The sequence below is a fragment of the Hydractinia symbiolongicarpus genome, chromosome 12 (assembly GCF_029227915.1).
Source record: "Hydractinia symbiolongicarpus strain clone_291-10 chromosome 12, HSymV2.1, whole genome shotgun sequence".
NCBI classification, from domain to species: domain Eukaryota; kingdom Metazoa; phylum Cnidaria; class Hydrozoa; order Anthoathecata; family Hydractiniidae; genus Hydractinia; species Hydractinia symbiolongicarpus.
The window spans coordinates 24,804,442-24,821,754 of record NC_079886.1 but is presented as its reverse complement, the minus strand read 5'-3'; the positions used below and the strand labels follow the sequence as shown (position 1 = coordinate 24,821,754).

General features: G+C 34.8%; 2 protein-coding genes across 4 annotated transcripts in view; both read right to left on the bottom strand.

Moving 5' to 3' along the window:
* Positions 1 to 63: 63 nt before the first annotated feature.
* LOC130621151 (uncharacterized) lies at positions 64 to 6,228 on the bottom strand. The gene is made up of 4 exons (XM_057436463.1): positions 5,193 to 6,228; positions 4,282 to 4,413; positions 3,518 to 3,646; positions 64 to 3,390 (listed from the first exon to the last, which is right to left on the bottom strand). The coding sequence occupies exons 1-4, from the start codon at positions 6,154 to 6,156 to the stop codon at positions 779 to 781; spliced, it is 3,837 nt and encodes a 1,278-aa protein (XP_057292446.1). The 5' UTR covers positions 6,157 to 6,228; the 3' UTR covers positions 64 to 778.
* A 317-nt stretch (positions 6,229 to 6,545) lies between these two features.
* LOC130621155 (phosphatidylcholine transfer protein-like) overlaps positions 6,546 to 17,313 on the bottom strand; it is a 76,620-nt gene continuing 65,852 nt past the window's right edge. Inside the window, exons 2-7 of one of the 3 annotated variants that reach the window (XM_057436467.1) lie at positions 10,958 to 11,097; positions 10,303 to 10,417; positions 10,072 to 10,151; positions 9,644 to 9,815; positions 8,622 to 8,689; positions 6,546 to 7,860 (exon numbers count right to left, since the gene is read on the bottom strand). In XM_057436467.1, the coding sequence (XP_057292450.1) occupies positions 7,783 to 7,860; positions 8,622 to 8,689; positions 9,644 to 9,815; positions 10,072 to 10,151; positions 10,303 to 10,417; positions 10,958 to 11,074 (630 nt within the window). In that variant the 5' untranslated portion in view covers positions 11,075 to 11,097 and the 3' untranslated portion in view covers positions 6,546 to 7,782. Of the gene's footprint in view, positions 7,876 to 8,621; positions 8,690 to 9,643; positions 9,816 to 10,071; positions 10,152 to 10,302; positions 10,418 to 10,957; positions 11,230 to 17,313 lie in introns of those variants that run through there. The other 2 variants (XM_057436468.1, XM_057436466.1) reach the window with 2 other exon arrangements.

The following is a 17,313-nucleotide window of genomic DNA, read 5'->3' as shown; positions in this document are numbered from 1 at the left end:
GAACGAGGTTGATCAGGGGATTTAACAGCATAAAATTCTACGTAAAAATAAAACAGGTGTCAATGCAATTTTTTACATTTATTTATTTGCTGGAAAAAATTAAATTTTAAAGATAACACATTTTTTTACAATATCTTTAAAGAGTGAGATATTTTCGCGATGATTTTTTTTTCTAATTGGTAAGATGACCAACTTCACGAGTATTTACCTTCGCGAAGCATTCAAAAAACGTTAACACGTTATTTTACACACAATTCGTGCTAATAAAACATATATTTGTAATATACTTTTTATCGGTTTGTCGGTTGTCCGCTTCATTGCTAAAGTTTGATTTTGTACTGTGTTTACTCTTGAGAAGATTTATCCGGATTCATGAGTTAAGTTACTAAAAATAGAAGTACATACAGAATGCGTTTCCACTAAATTTTGCATATTTTTACGGATTTAGGTTAAAAATGAATTCCAAAAAAGTTTTTCTCAGATTCGTTTTAAACGCAGCATTAAATTATCGGTTTTCATTTCTTAGAACGATATATATAACGATATATACGAGAAGCAATTTTGCTATTAAACAAAAATACGTTTTTAGCGAGACGTTTTGAAAATTATAAAGAAAAACAATTTTCGCAGAAATTTAAATTTTACAATGAATGTTAACATCTTGAAAATCTTGAAAATATCTGGATCTATAAGTACTATTGTGCTAGAAAAATTAAATATATTTACAACAATGTCTAAAAAATTACGTGCCGAGTTCGACACTATTGTCATGATGTTTTTATCGCATCTTATAGTTATCAGTGTCTTCAAAACGAAACATTATTTCTTGATCAGCGTCACTGTCATCGGAACCTTCAAAATTAAACGGCTCATCTATACCGGCTTCGTCTTCTTCTCTATTTTCTTCCGGCATTTCCTTAACTTGGAAGAAAATAGACCCGTTACTTTTACTTCCCTCGTTCATTTCTAGCTCCTCCATTTCAATTTTTTCATCTTCATCTGAAGAACTTTCCGCTTCACTCAGATCAAATTTTTTCGGTCCGTTGTCATTGTCATCATCAAATTGTTGTTGTTCATCTGTTTTGTCGGGTACGGGACCAACCTGGTTTGCTTTGATAATCGGGTCCTCGCGTCTTAATATGCAGTACATGACAGCTATTGAAAACCCTTGGAGCATATTAAACAACGAAAACATATATTCTGTGCTGTACTGCTTCGACTGCAAAGCTTGCGCGCCAAAAATTGAAGTAAGCAACACGAAGAAGGTCGTAAACATTGTGCGAAGTGATTTTTCTTGCAGTAGGATTCCATGCTCCATAAAATGTGCATGATATATGACATTAAATAAAAGAATTAATGTACCTAAACCGAGAACGATGATCACACCAGAAAAGCCCCACACCGTTGTACCTTGAAACATCAACCAGCATAACCTTTCGTCAGTGTCACTTTCAAAACTTAACCCAGTGATAGTTAACGTCACCAAAAATGGAACTGCATAACCAACAAGTAGATAAATTTTGTAGGAATTGTACCTCTCCGAGTCAAAAATCTCCTTGATACGACTTTGTAAGAACAAAGTGTAGATAAACAGCCAGAAGAACACAGTCTGTAGCAAGTAATAGAAAACAAAAGCGAAAAAGAAGCATGAGCTAGCCTTAGCTGTAACGTTGAATGTTATGATTGAGAAGAAGATTTCCGCCAGTAGTGTGCTCAACACAATATGTAGCTGTATTATTCGACCAGAGTCATACTCTTTTCTAGTAAACACTTCAACGATAACAGCGCCCCATTGATCTTTTAAGAAGAGATACAACAACGTCACAACTAAAGCCAGTGTCACCAACAACACGGAGTAGAAGGAGTTTTTCCCCAGTTCGAACGCTGGTGGTGGTGGGGTTGGCTTGTAAACAGTTAATCTACCAAGTACGCCAACTATACCCCAACTATAGCATTCGCATTCAGTATGTGTTTTGTTTGTTTTTCGTTTCTTGCAGCCGCGTTGAGAGTATGATGTACCGATGATGTCCAAATCCCAACGAATACATATTTTATCATTTCGATCATCCCGAAAATGTTCGAATGTATATACTATGGGGCCTGGTCTTGAGTTGTTGCATTGCGGGTATTGTCTACAAGCCATTAATCTGGAGACCGGTACAAACTTTGACTTATCTTCTTTTTCCATGGTGTCTCGCCATTTCTCCATATACGATTCTGGCATTGTACTCATTTGGTTGTATGTAATGCACGCCATCGAAACACGTGGTTCTAAAATACCCCACGTTGCCGAGAAACCTTTGTATTGATAATATAGATCAGTCTGGAATGTTACCACGAGCCTTCGACGGCCTGATCGAACAGCCTTTGGAAACATAAGACCGCAATATCTTCCGAGTACTTCTCCAGTCTCGGACTCATCCCTTATTTCAAGGGAATCATAAGAACATTTTTTATCAGCTTCCATACGAAAATCAGGATCAAAGTTAACGTAGACGTTGTGTAATGGTGGTGCCTCAATGATCCAGACACATCTTGTACTGCGGTTGTAATGATTTGGATAATTAGGCGAGGTAAAGGTTCTTGTCGCATCGTGTTCGGTAAGGTTTCCACCGCAGTCAACGTAAGGAGCAGGTGGAGTTACTGGTGCTTCGGTCAACGTAATATTTGTTCCATTGGTACCATTTATAATCATTGTTGTTCGAATCCGTTCAGTCATTATCGGTGGAGATGTAGTGACTGGATCGTTGTTGCTTGGCTGCTCAGGAGGTTTCTCGGTAGCCCATGTCTCAAACACAGCGTCAGTTTTTCTTGTCAACCAAATCTCAACAAGATCTGTGTAGCCAAAGAATTTGGTTGTGGAATAACCTGTATAGCATAGATTAGGGAAAGTCACATTTGCAACATCTTTACATCTTAAATCATACAACTCCACAGCAAAAGCATCGCCGGCCACTTTCTTGATGAGAAATGAATCTCGCACTTCTTGAAAGTGGTACTGATACGTCTGCATAACAAGTTGGTAGATGGTGCGGATTGTATGGGCATGGTAGTCAAGTGGATAGTGCCAGTCCTCTTTACTCACATCGCGGAAATTCGTAAGTACTTGGTCAAGTATGGTACCTTCAACCTCTTTGTAGGTGTATTGGAAGGGCATAAACTTCGGACACATGCACGCATAACTACCACGAAAATTATAGCAGAGTTCATCAGCGGTGCAAGGAGAGACAGAGTTTTCGCATTCATTTATATCGTCACACCAGCGTCCGTTGCCACTAAAGCCTAATTTACACTTGCATTTATATGACCCTTCGGTATCGATACACTCTGCGTCTTTATGGCACGGCGTCAACAAGCATTCGTTAGTGTTGGTGCATACTCGACCATCACCTAAGTTTTAAAGAAAAAACGTTTAAGAAAAATAGGAGGATGGTCAAAAACATAACTCAGCATGTGATAACTCACCCTAGACGAATAGAATTGAGTCCGTCAAATGTTGTAGAAAGAAACCTCATACCTTCGTATCCAGTCTGGCAAGAACATTTAAACGAGCCCTTAGTGTTATGGCATTTTCCATTCTTGGAGTCACAGTTATCTAAACCTTTTCTGCACTCGTTGATGTCATCACAATTTGTCGTTCCATCTCCTGTAAATAAAAAGACGTGAAAAGTCTGAATCTATTAAACGCATGCGCGTGTAATCAAGAAAGAATTCTTCTTGTTATAGCGCTTACGTCTAATAGGTAGCACACGTGACTTATTGTCTCTATTTGACAAGCACTCCTTCAAAAATAGAGCCCCAAGCATAGGGGGGGTCTTGTTTTTTAAGTTTTTAAAGTTCGGTTGATTAAAAACTGGCAAAATAACAAAAATAGACAAAGTAGGCTGGGAAAGTTATTCTCTTGAAATATTTATTTTAAAGTGCTACTATTTCGCCTGACGGAGATAAAACAAAAGTAATATTATTTACCGCCTCCATGAAAAGGAACAGGTTTCCTGCAATTATGCAACACAATTACGCATATAAATGCGCTCATTAAAAATGGTAGACTGTGCGCAGTGAGCATGAATAAATTCAAGGTTAGATAAATATAGCGTTTTATTGTGCGTTTTATTGTGCGAGTTTTTTCTCTTATTTTATTTTGTTAAAAACCAACTTTAGCGCTGCAAAGTCAATAAAACTTGTAAAACCAATAGCGCTACATAAAAAAGAGCTTGTTGTAGTTAATTAACTCTGAAATTAAGTGATGGATAAATTTTTTGCAAATGAAAGAAAGGTTACCTGAATATCCAGATTTGCAATTACAACTGAACGTTCCTCCAGTATTGTTGCAATGAGCGTCAGCATGACATTTAGCTATCCCCTCTTCACACTCGTCCACGTCTTCACAATAATATCCATCACCACGATAACCTGTACGAACATTATTTTGGATAAATTGTAAGAATCAAAATGTGAGAATCAAAGGGTCACACCCTATCTTTTAGAGACATTTCTAATGTAATTCTATAAAGCGTTTATTCAATTGGTATGATTTACAGGGTGTTTTAGGGTTCACAGCCGATTTTTCGTGTTTTTCCTGAAATTAATAATTTACTCTATATCTAAGTTAATTTTCGGCTTGATTCCAAAGTATTTTCTGGTATGATTAGGCACTTGAATTAACACAACAGAAATTCATTATTAAGAAGTCTGCTATTAATGGTGAATTTAATAGAACCCTAATAAATGGAGGGGGGGGGGAGGCACACAAAAATTAAATAAATCATCCTTTTTTCTCCAATAGTCCCTTCTCCCAATATCCAAATTGATAAGGATTTTCGGTAGAATTCGAAAAAGAAAGAAAATGCTCATGTTTTGATAAAAGTCTAAAAGTACACATATGACGCAAGAAGTAATCCAACTTTCTGACCAAGAAGTTTAAATAAGTCAAAAGCATTGATGCCCTCCGGTAACCTAAGGAGGGAAATCCAACGACTTTAATTTAGCACCATCCCCGCCCCCACTCCTTCCTCTTTAATAACTCTCAACCCTAGCTATCATGATTCCCTAAGTAACTCAACCCAAAATCCCAATTTCCATTTTTTTCCTAGAATTTCTATATAATAACCAAAATGTCCTGGTTTTGCAGACGCGACATAAATCCTCAATAAGATAAAAGATATAATTACGGCGAACGAAAAAATACTAACCATCGAAGCAGTCACAAGTAAACGCACCAATAGTATTCTCGCAAGTTGCGAATTTACTGCAATTATGCTTAAACTCTGGATAAAAAGTCCTGCATTCATCTGCTTCTAAACAAGTAAAACCAGTTTTATATCCTTTCGTGCCATACACGTCAAGATCTATGTATCCACGGTTACATTCACATGAGTACGAGACTAAATCATCAGTGCAGACTGCATTGGCCTTATCACATAAGTTAAGTTTGTCTTCTGAACATTCATCCACAATTCGTGTACCGTAAACTTCGACCCGCCAACATTTCATGTTTAGCTGGTCAATCGCAATTAGTTTTAAGTACCGAGTTTTAGCTTCATCAAGAAAATTATACACGATTACATCATTATGTTGATTTCCGTTAAACTCGTCACCTGCTATGCCGGTACTGTATGTCGTAAAAGTTAAATCATCATCACTCAATTCAATTTTAAATTTTGTCACTGTGAAAGGTATGAAGGCCCCTTTCCGTCCCTGGGTGGCAATCATATTGACTACACTCTTAGCACCAAGGTCGATTTTAAGCCAGTGGGCACTTTCATCTGTAGGGGCGCACCAAGCACCTTGACCCTTTATATTTGAACGTAGTCGCGCGTAATATGGCTGAAACGCGGTATATGAAGCATCTGCCGTTATAGCTGTATCAAGCACCTGTTCATACAACATAATCTTTTCGGGTAAAAAAGTCTTATTTTCATACAGAAACAAAGACCAGGGGCTGTAGCCATCAGTGCAAGCCTCAAAACCAGGTTTCCATGTACCGTTATTAAATTTATTTGCTAGTCTACACATACATATCTCAACTTCTGATGTAGGTTTTTTTATACACGCCTCAGGAAATGGACAACCGTTTACTACGCAATCTTCACCAACTTGTGGTGCTCCGTGCGCGAAATGTAAATTAACCAATCCAAGAGCGATAAAAATGTACATCTTTTGATGATTTTTTAAACGCTATGTCATCTCATTTTCGAAAAAGCGATACAAAAATTAATTGACATTTTTTGAAAAAAAAAATATTAGATTTTAATAATTAAAATTTTTAATAATTTAATTTTATGAATTAAACTACCTGTCATCACTAACGAAGAATATTCATCTTTCAAAAATCTCCATAGTAATAAAACAAACAATTGAAAAATCTATTTTAAAATAAACTATGCTTTAGTTCGCCCATTCTTCCACTATAAACTTCGTTCCCAGGATTTTTTACGTTTTACACTTTTTTGAGCCTTTTTCTTAATAAAAGCCTGATGGCGAGGACCGCATTCTTACAGTTGGCTATTCTGCAAATTAATTCCTTTTACAAAAAAATACTTCACTGTCAATAAGGTTCAGTTTATTTAAATTTTTTACCAGAAACTAACCTTGTTTCCAGGTCTTCTCTTGATAACATGGTATATCAAAGGACCAGATGGGACCTCCGTTTACCAAAGACAGAAAAAAAACTTGGGAACAAAGTTGGATAACAAAAAAACTATTTCAGTGCAGAATAATGTTTTACAAGAATCTAATTTTCAACAATTTTTTTATATGGACGATATCGTCATTATATGGTCAGTTGTTTAACAGTTTACACAACCCCCTGTTTAGTGCTTTAGAAAAGCACACAGAAAAAGTTCTTCTTCATAAAACATTACCATGGAGATAAAAAAAAACACTCATACATTAACTAATTAATTATTCTTAAATTTATTTTTATAAATATTGATACATATAAAATTTACATTAAATAAAAAATGAAAAAATATTCAATACCACGTGACTTAAAACTCAAAGTAAATATTCAAATTAAAACAATTTTTTATAGTAGTTGAACAATATCGTGTCAATAATTTAGACTCACGTAAGTTCGTTATTATTAATAAGAATTGGGTATTTTTATGTTTTATAAAATCAAAACAACTACCATACAATTCCTACAACAACAACAACGACACCGAAGACAATAACGAAACTGACGACAGCAACAACGATGACGACAACAACAAAACGACAACAACGGCGACGACAACAACGATGCCCTAAAAATTGAAGCTAGGCAAAACACGTCACAGCTTTGGTTTGTTTATTGCTACTTGCAAGTGAAGTGCCAAAAAAACGACAAAATAAGAGAAGTTTATTCGATTTTACATTACATCCCCTTTTCATAACGCCTCCTTTTCTAATAAACACAACTCTTTCATAAAACACTGCGACTTTTGTTACAATAAAAGTTAGTATAGCGACATGGTTCATAAATAAATCAACATTGAGGTTAACATTTTCTGTTAATAAGTATCCGCCCGACGCCCCTGTTAACCGCCTCGTATAAATGTGCAATGATTGAATAACGATGTGCTGTTTAAGAGAAAATATGGTGTATCATGAACCACCCTTTAATTGACATAATTAATTAAAATATATACGTATGTAAATTTTTAAATCTATAAAACATTATTCCTAATAGCAAAATTATCTAAAAGTGCCAACATGTCAAAATTACTAAAAAACTAAGTTTTTTAAAAACTGGTGTATGTTACACCAGTATTATTTCGCGAATTTTTCGCATTTGCATTTTTAAGAATTCTTCGCCAAGTAGTCGCTATACCCTAAACAAGCTTTCTTCATATCAGTCAGAAATGCCGGAACTCCTTTCTAAAATATAAAATACTAATAAAATAAAATAAAAAGCGACTGGAATATATTATTGAAAGCCTTAAAAAACACACAGGCTTAATCTTAATTATATATCTCTTTAACAAATTTCTATGTTTTAACACTCATCCACACTCATTTTATTACTGTCGTGAAAATATGTTTAACACTGAAATTACTGGGCTTTTTTGAGGCCTATAAAGTTTTTGTTAGCCAGATAAAAGTTATTCAACATATTTTTTGGTTTTTACGTACTTCTCATAAAAAAAGGCTAAGAATTGCACGGTAATACAATTTTCGAGCAAAATCTAAAAAGATATCGGGTTAATCAAGTGTTCAAGCTTTGCCGAATGATTCCTCTTGATGAAATAAAATAGTGTTGTGAATTTTACGTTCTGAGGACAATCGTAAGTCAAAGTTATTAAATTTTCCCGATTATGAAGACTTCTTAGAAATTTAAGGGGTAGTCTCAAGTAATGGTATAAACAGATGGTATAAAATATAAACAGAAAAACTCGGTAAGTATCATAACTATGCAGCATAACAAAAAATGGATGATATTTCACTTGGTAGAAATCATGCAATAGTATGATAACGCAGCCTTTAAATATATAATTTACCCTGCCACTTAACTTTGCAACAAAAATAATAGGTTGTTTTTCTGACATTGCAATTTTTACTTACACATTTAATTTACTCAATGAAAGAGGTGATGAAAAATTACAAATAATTTGATATTATTTTTAGGGAATATAACTTACTTTTGCAGCCCAGTTAATCAGCCATGTCGGTATGGAACCTCCAGGATTGTCGTAATAATGCATAAACGCTAAAACATAGACGCAAAATGCTATAATTTAACTAAAGTTCAATATACAGTTATTACAGTGAACTCGAACCTCCAAGGGACCAAGGAAAATAGTTCAATTTAAAAAATGTTTGAGTTAAACGAAGCTCCTGTGAAGTCGAATTTAGTCTAAAATGAGATTATAGTTCGAGTTAAAACAAATTTTCAAGAGTTGGAAATAGTTACTGGGAAAAGGGGCAATCTTGGCGATGAAATGGGTCGAGTTAACGAATGTTCTAGTTGTCCGGAGTTTTTTATAACAAAGTATTAACGAAAGTTCAAGGGATCCAAGAAAATGGTCAAGATAATGAAAGTCCGAGTTATCTGGTGTTCGAGTTACAGAGAACTAACTGTATTTACACACTTGTTGAAGTACTCAAGAATACCATGTTCGTCCTGGCTAGTTTGTGCGGACTTATTTTTTAAAGACTTATTTTTTAATGACATTTCTTGTGGTGACATTTATTTTTTTGGATTTTTATGAGGAGCTGTCAAATCTGAAATAAAAGTCAAAAAAGTTTCTTGGGATCAGTTACACTGCAACTCTATATCTATACAAAAATATGGTTGACTCTCTCCACCTCAAACTTACAAGAAGCGGGACCTTGTTTGACATTGACAGCATGATATAAAGAAAAAAAAAACCAGTAAAAGACTGGAATTTTTGTGCAGGATTATAGCGTCTACTGTATACTAAAAAGGCTCTACCACCACTGAAACCTCGAAACTGATTCAATTTTCTTAAACTTCCTTCGTAAAAATTGTTCTTTCGTCAATTTTAATTAATATTGATAGATACTCTATGGTAAACAACATCAACAACAACGAACGAAAGAATATATCCTAAACATAGCTAATGAAATATGACAAAAATGAAGCACTGAATTTTTTCCTAACGGTCGAACAGTATTAGACTTGCTTAAATTCTTTTCATACCTCTAGTCTTTTTTTCTTCATCTTTCTGTATAATAAGAAATTGTTTATATTCATTAACTCGAATAACTTTGGGCTTATCAGGAATACTGTCTACTTTATGGCTTCTAGCTAATATCACCCATGTTGGCTTATCGCCTTGATCAATCCTACGACATTCACGTATGTAAGTGTACTACAGAGTATATATGTTAAGGAAAAAAATATTGCCTTGACAGAGAAGACTGTCAATAATAATTTTTTATAGATATATTTACAAAGTTTTGCATTTCAATTGTTACAAATGGGTATAAAAATATCCATAATAAAATATCAAACCAAAAGAAACCAAAATATTAACCAAACCAAAAGAAACCAAAATATTAAGTTAGTAAACATTTTTTGACATGTTTTTTAATTTTAGCTTGTTTTTAAAACTGTAGAAAGGATACATCCCGATTTGACATTGGAAAGGGATAATTAACATTCCAATATATAACATTTACACCATCTTTATTCGTTTCATACAATTCTAAAGGTAACCAAATTACATATTAAGCCACGCCATATTCTGTTATGACAGCTGAGTCAGCACTTTATGCTAAGGGTACACAAAATGGAGAGGCCCGGGTGTGTATTTACCAGAATGTCTACAATAGGACTAGTTTTATATATTAAGGTACCTTTAACGTAGGAGTCCCATATTTTTCTGTACTCCAGATCCATGTATACTTCTTGACATATTGCAGTATCACAGTCTAAGAAACCAGTTACTTTATATTCATACAAACCAGACGCCTAGAATTAAAACAATGTGATGACATACATAAAGGCTGAAGGTTCCATCAATTTCAAAATCTTTTGTCTCTGCTACCTCTGGTAGTTGCTAAGTTATTGCATGCTTTAATCCTTTTAAGGGAAAGTTTTGTGATAATTTTAAAGTATTGTAACCCACATTATCAAGTTTGGGATGGAAGAGAAGTGTGTTGCATATTTCAAAAATCCCTTCTACTAAATATTTACCAACCGATACTCTGGTGAACTTTTCAGGGTTAGAGTTAGTGGATAGCAAATTGTAACTTTTTCACTGAGAGGTTTTACCTACAAAGAATTAAATTTGCTTCAATTGAAAGCTTTTTAACAATTTTATAACAATATACATGTTTTGATATTCCCAGGTCATTTTACTATATAATTTGAACCGTAAGTGTAATATACAGACTTGCAAAATAATTATTTATTACATGTAAACTAAGTGTGTTTCAGTTTCTACATCCTTGAGATTAAATGATACCACAAAAAAATTGCTTCATATGATAGAATAACGCAAAAGCTTACCTCGATAAATTTCCGATATATTTTAACATCCAAACATTCCACAAAAAACTCGTAATCATCCAGTCGTGGTTTATCAAGTTCAGCTAATGCCCCTGAAAACTCTTCGTCTTGAAACATAATATTTTGCTATATTCTAGACTGTAAAATAATATTAAGCACTTGGTAAAAATCCAGGACACATGTTAAGAAAAAAATAGTGGAGTTGTTTGTGAAGAAGTCACAACCATATTTCCAAAACATACCACAAGATTTATATAACACATACCACAAGATTTTAATTGTCATAGAATATGTTTGAAATTTTAATTTTCAGGCATTTAATATAGAAAAATTAACATAAAATCACTTTAAATAAGTTTTATGCAACCTGTACTTGCTGCTTCCTTAGTCAATTCCAGTTTAATTCATTAAAAAAGATTTTGCGTTAGGTAAGTGAAAACTTTATTGTGAAATCAGCCAAAATTCTTATGTATTTTCAAAAAAATAGTATTTAAATTAAAAATATATGAAGCTTTTCGTAACAGTGTTACATTATCAAGTTTTTAATTTTAAATAAATTTAGGCTCTGAAATTTGTGCAGCCTCATCACCAGTTATTTTTTTCTATTCATTGACAATTTTGACATTGTTTATCTTAGAGCAGCAAAGTGAATTATTTTAGGTCTAAAATAACTTAAAGGTGCGTTATCACCATGTTGGCCAATTTTTTTGAGGTGCCTATTTTATTGTAAAAATTGAAAGATATACATGAAAAAACATTATCCTGAAAATGTTAAATGTTTCATAGAAATAACAAAGTCACCCCAATTTCCCTTCGCTTACATTTTACACATTTTACAAACATTAGAAAAGCAGCTTTTACCTATTGTAACAAAAACACTGTCCATCGATAAACAAAATTCACCATAAAAATAGGGAACTTTCAGGTCTTTTAAAGTAAACCATTCTTTTAAACTAAAATCATTGATTTAAAAAGAGCAACTTTTCATTCCATTTTGAATCTGCTTGGAATGCAAAAACTCACAGTATTAAGCACAACAACTTCCTTTATCTAACTTAACTAAGCTTTTAAAGAAAAAACTTTCTAACTCAAAAATACTACACATGTTCTAGCAACATAGGAGTAAATTTCTTTACAAGTCAATCGTATTTAATTAATTAGGGGTTGGTTGAACAATTTTCGAAGAAATTATGTTGTTTATTATTTTATTTTTGTTGCAAAAAATTATCTTTGCATCTTTGTTTCTGTTTTTAATGGTGTTTCACATCATCTCGATGTACTTTGACGTACTTATATCAAATTTCAATTTTTATTTGTATTCTTACCCCCTTATGCAATCAAAAGTGAAAGTACGTCCAAGTGCGTTAAGATTCAATTAGGGGGTATATGCTAATATTTTTACGGTAAATTAAAGCAAATAATTGAATTTTGTGTCCCCTGATGAAACAACATGCAAAGTAAGTCGCAAGATAATCAGGCAGTTTCTTACGTATTACGCCATATTATTTATGAATACATGCTGAGCTATATAATAATGCACATCTGTTTATCTAATGTGTATATCTATAGAAATTCAACATAGTGCATTTTACCAAAGCACCTGGGAAGGCTGTGTTGAGCAAAATATTTTTTTAAAATATCAACAAGGCTTTTTCAGGCCTTTTCAGGAGATTTTGAGTGGGTGTGTGATGAATAACACGTCCAAAATGCATTTGCGTGTGCTTTAGGTGTGCTATTCTGGTCAATTTCTCATAGAATATAAGATTTTAAGTGTGCTATCAATAGCACGCCTGAATCATTTCAGGTGTGTGTGTGTGGGCGTGTGCGCGTGCTATCACAGGCCTCTCATGAAAAGGCCTGCTTTTTGTTAAAAATTCGACCCGACTACAATCCTGGCCAATATATAATGGAATTCCTTCTTGTTGGACTGAAGAAACCTGCCCCCTCCCCCCCTTAAACAGTGTTGACTTTGGCTTTGGCTGTTCCTTGAATGCTCAAAATTTAACACAAATCAACATTGTGTATGGGGGTAGGGAGGAAGGACAGCTAAATTCCAATAGTTTTGGCCAGTATTGTCTGCATATTCTTGCTGTTGAGACTTAGTTGTTTTTTGAAAGGTATTAACACATAATCTTATTTTTATGTTTTGGTCTGTATATATCTTTTTCACAGACATGGACTGTCAGCATATAAACAGTATTATTTCTTATATTCGACGGTTCACGGGCGTCAATCGTGAAATTTTAAAGAAGTATATTCAATAATTCTTTTTTAGAAATTGACTGTTCACGAGCATGAACCGTCAAATAATAAAAATTATATTTTTATATGTCTTTCTTATATTCGACCTTTTTTAGAAATTGACGGTTCACGGGCGTGAACCGTCAAAATTATAGAAAATATATTTGATAATTCTTTTTTAACCAATACTACGCAAAAGAAATTAAGTAGGATCGCGCAAATTCTTTTTTAGAAAGGGTCAATTAAGAAAGGGGGAGGAAAGGGGGTGACTCTTAACATTGATATATCGTTACCAGGGCACAAAAACATTTTTGAAGGCCTTTTAGAACAGATCATATAGCTAGCTATCAGAGAACAGAATCTACTAGTCATCGTTGAAAAGTTTTTAACCATAATTTGCCTTTCTTTACCTCTAGTCTACAATTTATTGCCTGTCAATTTTTCAGATTTTTTCTGCGTATGCAGGACATCTGTTATTGCATGATTATTTTAATTTAATTTTTTTTAACGCCCCTTGCAATGATATGGCAACTAAGCTTGCTACATAAATTTATTTCACTATAAGCCATCCCTTAAAACGTTGTTAGCTAGCTAGCTATAAATATTGGGTCCTAACAGAAACTTGTATAACCCTGACTAGTAGCATCCGTTGGCTGTTCAGCTGTTTAAAAGTGTTCTGCCCGGATTATAAATGCTGCCTGGATTATGTACGGCAGCTTGCCCCATTTAAAAACAGGGTAGAAAATACACAATTTGGGGCAACATAATCAGGACAGACCAGCTTATGTGCAACACTTTTATTTTATATATTGCTCACTAATAGAACGAATATAATCAGGGCAGGCCGGTGTATGTACGACAGTCTAATATCATTTTTGTTACTTAAAAAACAAATATAATATGAGCAGGCCGGTTTATGTGCGACACTTTTACGCTATTCCTTACAGAACGAACATAATCGTCATCACTTGTGATAAGCTAATAGCCTTGTTGGCCAAATTGTTGTTGTTCTCAAATGAAACGAAATTAGATGGAAACTAAATTTTAGGATATGCAAGTTTAATAACTTCTCACCAAAATTAATTCCCACAAAACGAATAATTTAGGTCATTCACAGAATTCAAATCCCGCGAAAAAAAAAAAGAGCCCACCCATTTTGAAATTACTTCAAAGTATATTATGTTGAAATGTACTCACAAGAGGAGTTTATACTTAGAATGACATAGAAACTTTTTTTCTTTTACCATGCCTTAAACTCACACATAAAAACTCATCATTGTAGAGTACAGTTCTATTGCTGTAGATAGGACAAAAGTTACAAAACATTTATATATAGTAATAGCTGAAAATATATACAAGCATGAAATGAAAGTAGAACACATATATAATATAAGCAACAACAAAGCCAAGGTAATAACACATCTCTATATAATATTAATAAGCGTGAACAAAATATATATATACATAGCATAGCTCACAACGTAAAATATGTGAAAACATAGAGGTATATATAATAGCAGCAGGGAGGGAGGAGGAAGAAAAACTGCTAGAACTGAAAAGGAAAACCATGAGGCAACTGCAGCTTAAATACTAGCAAGACTGCTGACCAAAAAATATGCTGCTGACCAGAAAAGGCACATAGGTAAATGGTGAACTAACTATGGGCAATACAAACCAGAGTACTGTAGGAAGAAGATCTATATATGTGTGCATTTAAACACTCATAAATATATATTTATGAGTCACTTAAACTCACACATAAAAACTCATCATTGTAGAGTACAGTTCTATTGCTGTAGATAGGACAAAAGTTACAAAACATTTATATATAGTAATAGCTGAAAATATATACAAGCATGAAATGAAAGTAGAACACATATATAATATAAGCAACAACAAAGCCAAGGTAATAACACATCTCTATATAATATTAATAAGCGTGAACAAAATATATATATACATAGCATAGCTCACAACGTAAAATATGTGAAAACATAGAGTCCAAATCCAAAGTAGTAGTAGAAAATAAAATAAAATAAAATATGTCATGCAAGGTGTGATGCCATAAGTCGTTGGGCAGAAAACCGCTGAGCAAGGGGCATGTGAAGGTAAAGAAACATACTATCAGATTTCCAGTCCCCCAATAAGGATATGACATCCAGGGGAACGCCTGCCTCTAAAGCAAAGGTGGCCCCCCCACGGCGAAACGAGTGGGTACCATATTGGGAGGTAGAACACCCTAACTCTGTCAACACTTTTTTCATAACGGACATGAAAGTCCGATATGTCAATATAGAGTTGGGTAGCATCGAGGATTTGCGCCAACAAAAGGCTTGAGCATCAGGCAGAACACCTGGAGTGAGAGAAAAAGCATGCAAAATAGCCCGAACTGGACAAAGAGGAGAAGAAGGAATAGCCACCAGTGGAACAGTAATTGTGCGCTGTCCCAGTTGGATGGTCTTACTCCATCTAACTAGAACGAGAATATGGTCATCATGAAAAGTAAAATCAGACCGAACTAGTTGTTTGAGGGGATTAAATATCGTAGAAGATGCCGGCAATAAATGTGACTTACGGAACAGACCAAAAAATGAAACTAAACAAACAGCCCAAAATGAAGCATGAAAGCTACAATTTAGGTTAAGGCAAGAACGAATACCAAAAAGAAGAGCAGTGGTAATAGGAAGACGTGGCTTGGCCGGAACACCAAGCATACGCTTCATACCTTTTAAAACTGTGGATAGTGTCCAATTGTTGGTTAGAGGATTAGCATATCCCATCTCAAGATGTAGAAGGCCAACAAAATTTAGATACATACAAACTGATTGTGGTAGTAAAAACCTAGCCAGATGGGCAATATATAGGCATAAAAAATCTGTGGAGGCAGGCACAAGTGGCGAAGACATCTGGCTACAAAAACATTCATAAGCCTTGCGATGCGTGCGATAGCTCTTTTTTGTATTCTCAGCATAGGTGGCCTGCCGAAAAAGGACAACGTCGTGAACCAACTCCGAAACGAAGGGGGGCAACTCTAGAGGAAGGAGAATACAAAAATTAGCTACCACAGATGGTATACTTACCAATGAGAAAATAATATGAATAGGCAGACATATGATTGATGGCAACCATATCACAGACTGAAGTTAGTGAGTTGAGCTGCAAAAAGTGCAAAAATGATAATAAGTGTTGTCTTGAATGAAGACGTGATATGTCGTCAGCAAGGACATTCTGAGCACCAGCTACATGGAAAGCCTTCAAACGAAAATTGAAGGTAGCCGATAACCAAAACAACTGACGTAAATAGTCCATCATAACAGGGTGATGGGTAGTTCCTTTATTAAGCATAGCAACAGCAGCAGTATTATCGCAGAAGACATGGATAGTTTTGTTCTGCCAAGTGGGAGCCCAGCGAATAGCAGAAAGAACTACACACAGGGCTTCCTTAAAATTAATATGCAAAGAGGCAAGAGGGGAATGGTCTACCCTTAGATGAGAATAGAACCAATCACCCTCAAAAAAGGCACCAACAGCGTCAGAGCAAGCATCAGTTTGCAGACTGGTAATAGGTCTTTGGTCATAGAAATCGCATTGTCCATTAAACACACCCAAGAACTGATCCCACCAAGCTATATCCCTGTGAAATTCGAGCGTCAAGCGACACTTCGAGGCAGAGGAAGACAAGGTGTTCATCAGATCCAGGACACGTCTCAAGAACGTTCTACCACCATACACGACTTTACAAGCCCAATTTAGGCGACCAGCAAGACGTTGCAACTCTTTCTTAGAGGCTCTCTGCTTGGTTAAAAAATGTGACACTACTTCCCTCAATGCATCCAGTTTAGCAGGTGGAAGAGAAAGGGTAAGTGACACAGTGTCAAGCAGAATTCCAAGAAAAGTAAGTTGCTGGCATGGAGGGACCAACTTAGCAGGGCTAAGCTGAAACCCTAGTGCAACAAGTAATTTACAGAGTGTGTTATAGGCCTCATAACATTCAGTCTGTGTTCGGCCAATAACAAGAAAATCATCTAGGTAGACAATAACGAGAGGAAAACCTCGTCTTAGCATCATACGACGAACAGATTGTGTAAGGCGATGAAATATTCCAGGAGCACTTC

Coding starts and splice junctions, on each gene's coding strand:
- LOC130621151 (XM_057436463.1), bottom strand. CDS start 6,156: ATGTACATTTTTATCGCTCTTGGATTGGTTAATTTACATTTCGCGCAC. Junction 4,414..5,192: donor TACTTGTGACTGCTTCGATG/GTTAGTATTTTT, acceptor ATGTTCGTACAG/GTTATCGTGGTGATGGATAT. Junction 3,391..3,517: donor TTGCCAGACTGGATACGAAG/GTATGAGGTTTC, acceptor TTTAAAACTTAG/GTGATGGTCGAGTATGCACC.